Source organism: Heteronotia binoei, chromosome 8 (genome assembly GCF_032191835.1).
Source record: "Heteronotia binoei isolate CCM8104 ecotype False Entrance Well chromosome 8, APGP_CSIRO_Hbin_v1, whole genome shotgun sequence".
NCBI lineage: Eukaryota > Metazoa > Chordata > Lepidosauria > Squamata > Gekkonidae > Heteronotia > Heteronotia binoei.
In genome coordinates, this window is record NC_083230.1 from 74,368,326 (window position 1) to 74,374,325 (window position 6,000).

Sequence of the window (6,000 nt, forward strand, 5' to 3'; positions counted from 1 at the left end):
CATTCCTTCCAGAAGCTTCTTCCTCTCAACCTTTACGAACACCCCCCCCCCCCACATACACACACACACTTTCCCCTTCTCAACCACAGAGAACCACACTTACTCAGGAGTCAACCCTGCTGGCTGGCTCTTCTGTGGGGGGACTTAAATAAAAAACGGGAAGTCGGGGGACCTGAGCTGGGAGGAAATCTCGGGACCTTGGCAGGAAATGGGGGCCCCAGCATAGCTACAGGCCTGAGATACATTGTTCTCCTCTCTTCTGTTTATTCTCAAAACAGCCCTGTGAGGTAGAGTAGGCTGAGAGTGTATAAAGGAGCCAAGGTCACCCAACAATTTTTCATGGCAGAGCAGGAATTCAGACCTGAGCCTCCCAGATCCTTGTCTGACATTCTACCCACTACACCAACTGGCTGCTTCTCTCCTTCCCACCAGCCAGCCTCTTCAGCTTTCCTTCCCTTCCCTGGCAGCGAATCCCTAGGAAAGGTCTGGCTGAGTTGTGCAATGACAACTTCTGGCAGGCCAGGCTGGGGCCAGCTGTATGGTGTCAGCTGTATTGTAGCAGGTTTTCTTTTTCAGGGGACATGACACTGGAAGGGCATGGAACCTTTCACACACACCCCGCCAACCTCCCCTGGGCTTTGTTTTACAGAAAACAGGGTCTGAAAGATTTAGCAATATGGTGTGGTTTCCTAGCAATCTTCAAAATGGCCGCTGAGAGCTCAGAAGGCATTCATTTCTTAAAGCTATTGGCATTTCTGTTATTGTGAGGGGTTTTTAGTTTTCTTGGGAGTATATAGAGAAATTTGAAATTTTCCTGCAAACCATGTTGCAGATCTGTTTATCATATCCTCTGTGACAAAATTCAGAATTAAATAGGCAATTTTGCAAACTACATGACACAAAGCAAAGGTTTTATTCCATTCTAGATGTATGTCTCTGAAACCTAGTGATCTTTCTCCCCCTTTTTAAAGGGTTCGCTTACACTTGAAGAAAAGCAAAAATTAGCGAAAGAACAAGAACAAGCACAAATACTCAAAAGCCAACAACCACTTAAACCTCAGCCTCACACAGTTAGTGCTCCAGTCAAACAGGTATGAATGCAATATCATAATAGAGCTTTTCATGGCAGTATTTGGACAGATTCTGGTTAATCACTAAGAAAATATTCTGTCTTACGTTATATTTGTAAATTTCTTCACTTTTAAGCTTGCCTACCATCTAAAGCAGATGTTTTATGAAAGTTCTTGGAATGCAGTAGATGAAATAAAGAACTTTTTAGCAGTTTAATCCCTAATTGAAGACACTAAACTTAACCTATATTAAGGAATGAATTGACAGTTTCTTTGTGGAGGTGTTAAAAGGCACCCCTGCTGTAGAACAACAGCAAACCAAATAGAAGCAGGCAGCTACAGTATCTTTTGTGCACAATCCCTGCACTTCTCTATTACTTATTTCATTGTTGATGCCATCCCATCTCTCCCTTCTCTTTTTCAAGTTAGTGCAAAAGCACTGAACGGATGACAGTCTCCCACTCTTCATTGTCCCACAGTCCAGCAGTCTCCCTCTCCATGTTCATAGCAGAGCCACAGTGTTAAACCCAAAAGCACTGTGGCTCAGCTACAAAAAAGAAAAAGCCCATTTAAAAAGCTGGAAAGAATTGGAAGAAAAGTGGAGCTCTGCCATTTAAGGCAAATCTCATTCCTCCCCTGCCCCCCTCCTAACTGGCTGTGGGCAGAGTCTCCATCCTCAGCCACCCTACTTCCCCCCCCCCCCCCCCCTATATTTTGAACTGGATAAAATGAAGTTTTCCTTTTGATTTAAGCACAAAAGCCCTGGGGAGTCCCACAAGTGACTCTCAGAATGAACATGACATGTGGAAACTCCCAAGAAGCACAGGGGCCTGTTCTTCTCCATATGGGGGAAAATCCCTGTGTGGAAGCTGCCTATAGCCCCAATCTTTTTTGTGTGTGTTCATTAAGTATTGTCCGATCTTTTCCAATATATGGCAACCCTATCAATCTGAGTCCTCCAAAATGGCCAATTATTAACAGCCTTGCTCAGGTTTTGCAGACTATGGGCTGCGGCTTCCTTGATGGATTCAGTCTATTTCATGTTATGTCTTTCTTTTTTCTGCTCGATTCAACTTTTCCTAGTATTGTTTTCTGTTCATAATGTGACCAAAGTACAATAGCCTTATTTTAGCTTTGCTTGACTATAGATGCTTTATTTTTGCTTCCTGCTGCCAAATAACACTGTAGCAGCACCTAGTCACCTGTAAGCATTGCAAGTAGTACAAGCACTATCCAGAGTAGGTGGAGACATTATCTATGTGTTCCATCCACAGTGAAAGCATATATAAATAACAGTATGCATCCTAACCAAGCTAGCCACCTACAGTGATATATCCATATACCTTGTTCTTGTGAATTTATAGAGTTGTTATTAGTTCCTTAACTGACAACTATTGGTAATTCATGTTGAAAAGTGTTTTAATTACACTGGTTTTGTGCTTTTTTTTTTCAGACCAAGGACTTGACCGATACTTTGATAGATAACATGGCATCATTGGCCAGCCAATCTTTCAACAGACCTAAAGTTCCTTCTTCAAATAGCTTTTCTTCAGTTCCATCTATGAATATTGGAGTAGGGTTTTCATCTGTTGAGAGCACTAAGAGAAATGGACTAAATGCTAATGTAGGATTTCAGCCTTCAGGATTCAGCATGGGGGTTGGTACCACAAGCCAGAATTTCTTCAGCAGTGCTGCAGTCACCAATATGAATATGTTGCCTACAGGCAACATGCCAGCTTACAGCGCTATGAGCACTACAGCTGCAGTTTCGCAGCCAGCGCAGCAAAACAGGCCACCAGATATGTCTGCTTTAGATAGCCTGTTTGGTCCTCAGAAACCCAAAATCAGTATGAATCAGTTATCACAACAAAAAACAAACCAGTGGCTTAATCAATTTGTACCTCCTCAGGGTGCCAGCAGTTCTCTTCCGGGGACACAAATGAATGTAATGGGACAGCCTGGATTTGGTTTACAGGGAAATCCTTTCTTTAATCCTCAGAACTTTACACAGCCAACAAACAACATGACAAGCAGCAGCTCTGCAAGTAATGATTTAAAAGACCTCTTTGGTTAATAGTTGTTATCATGGGCAAATTGATTGTGTAGACATCTCTTTATGTCCGGTAGAAACTGGCTTGAGAACTTCCGTCTAGCAAAACAGACAAGAAAAAAGCTGTTTCAAGGATGAACTAGTAATATGCTTCATCTTTTTGGGCACCAAGAAGTTCCTATCCCCTTCAATGGTTTTGAGGTCAGTTTCATCAGTCCAGGTACCCAGAGTTATAAAAATTAGGAACTGCATACCTCACCACTTCAGGAATTTTGTCTTCTAGTCACTGTGTAATCCTACAAATAAACATCTTACAAATAAAAGGAAATAGATTGTATTTTACTGTTGGATTCACCAAATGCACTACATATATGCCCTTGTCTCTTGTTGATCTTGTAGTATTTGGATTAGGAATGGATTTAAAAAGTTATAAATACGTCTTGGTATAGGATGGGTTGTAATTGGATGCATGTATTACTATGCAGCTACTTTAAATGTATACAGATAAATTTTGAGAAGTACAGAGTCATTTACCCCCTTGTAAATTGATATCACAAGTAGCACATTAATAAAGTACATCAAAAAAGAGAGAGAGATCCTTCTAACAGAGGTGCTCTTTGTTACAAAACAAATATTGCCTGGATGATCATACAACATAACTTTCCTGCTGGTAACCTATGCTGAAGTATCAGCTCCTACAGTGGAAGCCATGTGGTTGGCATGGTGACCTTAAAATCCTATCTAAATATGTATGGTAGCTTAATCATGCTTATATTTATATTTGAAACCTGGATATTGAAATAATACCAGTGCAAATTAATTAACAAGAACATGTTTCAAATTCTACAAATTTCATTGTGTTAGAATTTATAAATTACTTTCATTATGCTTAAAACGTTGGCATAACTGTACAGAAAGAGTTTGGATAACTTTATGCTGCTGACTATTTATGAGACAAAATGAAGACAAGGAGCATATTTGTTATCAATTCAGATTAAAGTGAGCTCTGTTTCTTTAGTTTAAATGGATATATTTCAAAGAAAGTGATGGGAACCAGTCTTCTATGACAAGGTTATTGCATTTAGACCAAACTGTTGTTCTGTATGTAGTTTCAGAGTCATCTGCAAACTTTTGTAATACCAAGTTTGGAACAAATAGCTGTTGTTGCATGTTTTGATGTACTGGTCCAAATCCAAAAGTTTCCACAATCTAGATGCAGTAGTATATCCTGCTGATTAGGTAGGAAAGGGTATTTCACTTCTCCAAGATAGAATCTCTGTCCACTGCTTATTTCTACTGGGCTTTAACTATTTCTTTCCTAGGAATTTTGGGACCTTTGTTACATATAGCAGGCTATTTTGAGAAGGAAAGAATTAGTTACCTTTTTTATAGAAAGCCTACACACTTTATTTTTCAATATAATTGAAAAATATATTGAATAAATTATTTCCATTTCCTGCTTAAGAAACCAAAGGCCTTATGCTGTAAATGTGAGTTGTATTTTGTTAAATTATATTTCCCAATTTTAAGCAGTAATAATGCTTAAATGTATCTAAAGAACTTTGTATTATAGCTGCTGCCTTAGTACTCTTACTTTGTATCTCTGGGACCAGTGATAACATTGTGTTCTGTTTTAAAATACTTGTGGTGTTCATGTGCTGTTGATACTCTCACTGAATTATGCTTAGTTAGCTGCATAATTTGTGCATAAAATTAAGACCATTAAATGTTAGGAGTATATATAGTTCTTTGGTCTTCAGGTTTCTTAAAACTTAAATTTCACATAGATTGGTATAGATTGCTCAATGTTATGACAACGTGGTTTCCCAGTTTTTTTTTTAAAAAAAGACAAATCACAGCAACAGCAAGCCTTTATTGGCATAAAACAAATTTAGCAGTAAAATAGCAATATAAATAATATAAAATCCTAGATTATTATTGGATAATAACATTGAAGAGGACAAATCAAACAGAGTGCTAAAACAGAATTCATCTGGAATACAAGTTTATGTAACAAATTATAGATTTATTGTAAAATCATATACCCATATATAGGGATTTCCTTGATAATCTATACTTGTAAGTTTTACACATTATCATTAATTATTTGTAAGGATTTAGATTCATAATTTATTTACTCTTGTCAGAGAAAGATTTTCCTTGTGCATGCTAATCTGTATTTTAATGTTGTATTACATCCCAGGAAATTTTACTTTGATCCCAACAAAGGCACTGACATTCTGTGTCAGTTTCTCTGAAGGTTTGATTTAAAATTGAAGATACCTTATAATGGGAAAATACCTTCATCTCCAATCAGAGTTAGTGAAGTACAAGTATAATGATATTTCTAGATCCAAGCCATGTTGGTCTGAAACAGTTGAACAAAGCAGGAGTCAAGTGGCACCTTTAAGACCAATCAGTTTTTATTTCGAACGTAAGCTTTCATGTGCTCTTAAGCACACTTCATCAGACGAGGAATCCAGCACAGTGAGCAAAGCCATACATAGCTGAGCAGAGCTATACATAGCTGGTAGGCAGTGGCCCAGAATGCAACATGGTACAGATTTAAGAACCAATGACAGTGAAGTAAAATTATCTGGTAGGCAGTGGTGTAGAATGTAAAATGGTACAATGACAGAATAGTAAAATTGACAAATTGAGAAAACCTTCTTTGATCTGAGTAGCATGAGCATGCGAAAGCAACAAAACAGTAGTATGTCAAAATGTGAGATTGTCTGTCAATGACAATGGGAGATGGGTTCAATATATGTAATGGGATAAGCAACCAAAGTCCCTGTTTGAGTGTGTCAATACAGCTAAAAGAGAAATACATTGGATAGTGATGTTCTTGTCCACCTAATTTACTTTTTAACATGTAAA

The 6,000-nt window shown here is 38.2% G+C and overlaps 1 protein-coding gene across 3 annotated transcripts in view; it reads left to right on the plus strand.

The window, feature by feature from the left end:
• Positions 1-4,867, plus strand: part of SCYL2 (SCY1 like pseudokinase 2) — a 47,251-nt gene extending 42,384 nt beyond the window's left edge. For all 3 annotated transcript variants that reach the window (XM_060245239.1, XM_060245238.1, XM_060245240.1), the window contains 2 exons: positions 972-1,091; positions 2,524-4,867. In XM_060245239.1, the coding sequence (XP_060101222.1) occupies positions 972-1,091; positions 2,524-3,144 (741 nt within the window). In that variant the 3' untranslated portion in view covers positions 3,145-4,867. The remainder of the gene's footprint in view (positions 1-971; positions 1,092-2,523) is intronic.
• Positions 4,868-6,000: the final 1,133 nt, after the last annotated feature.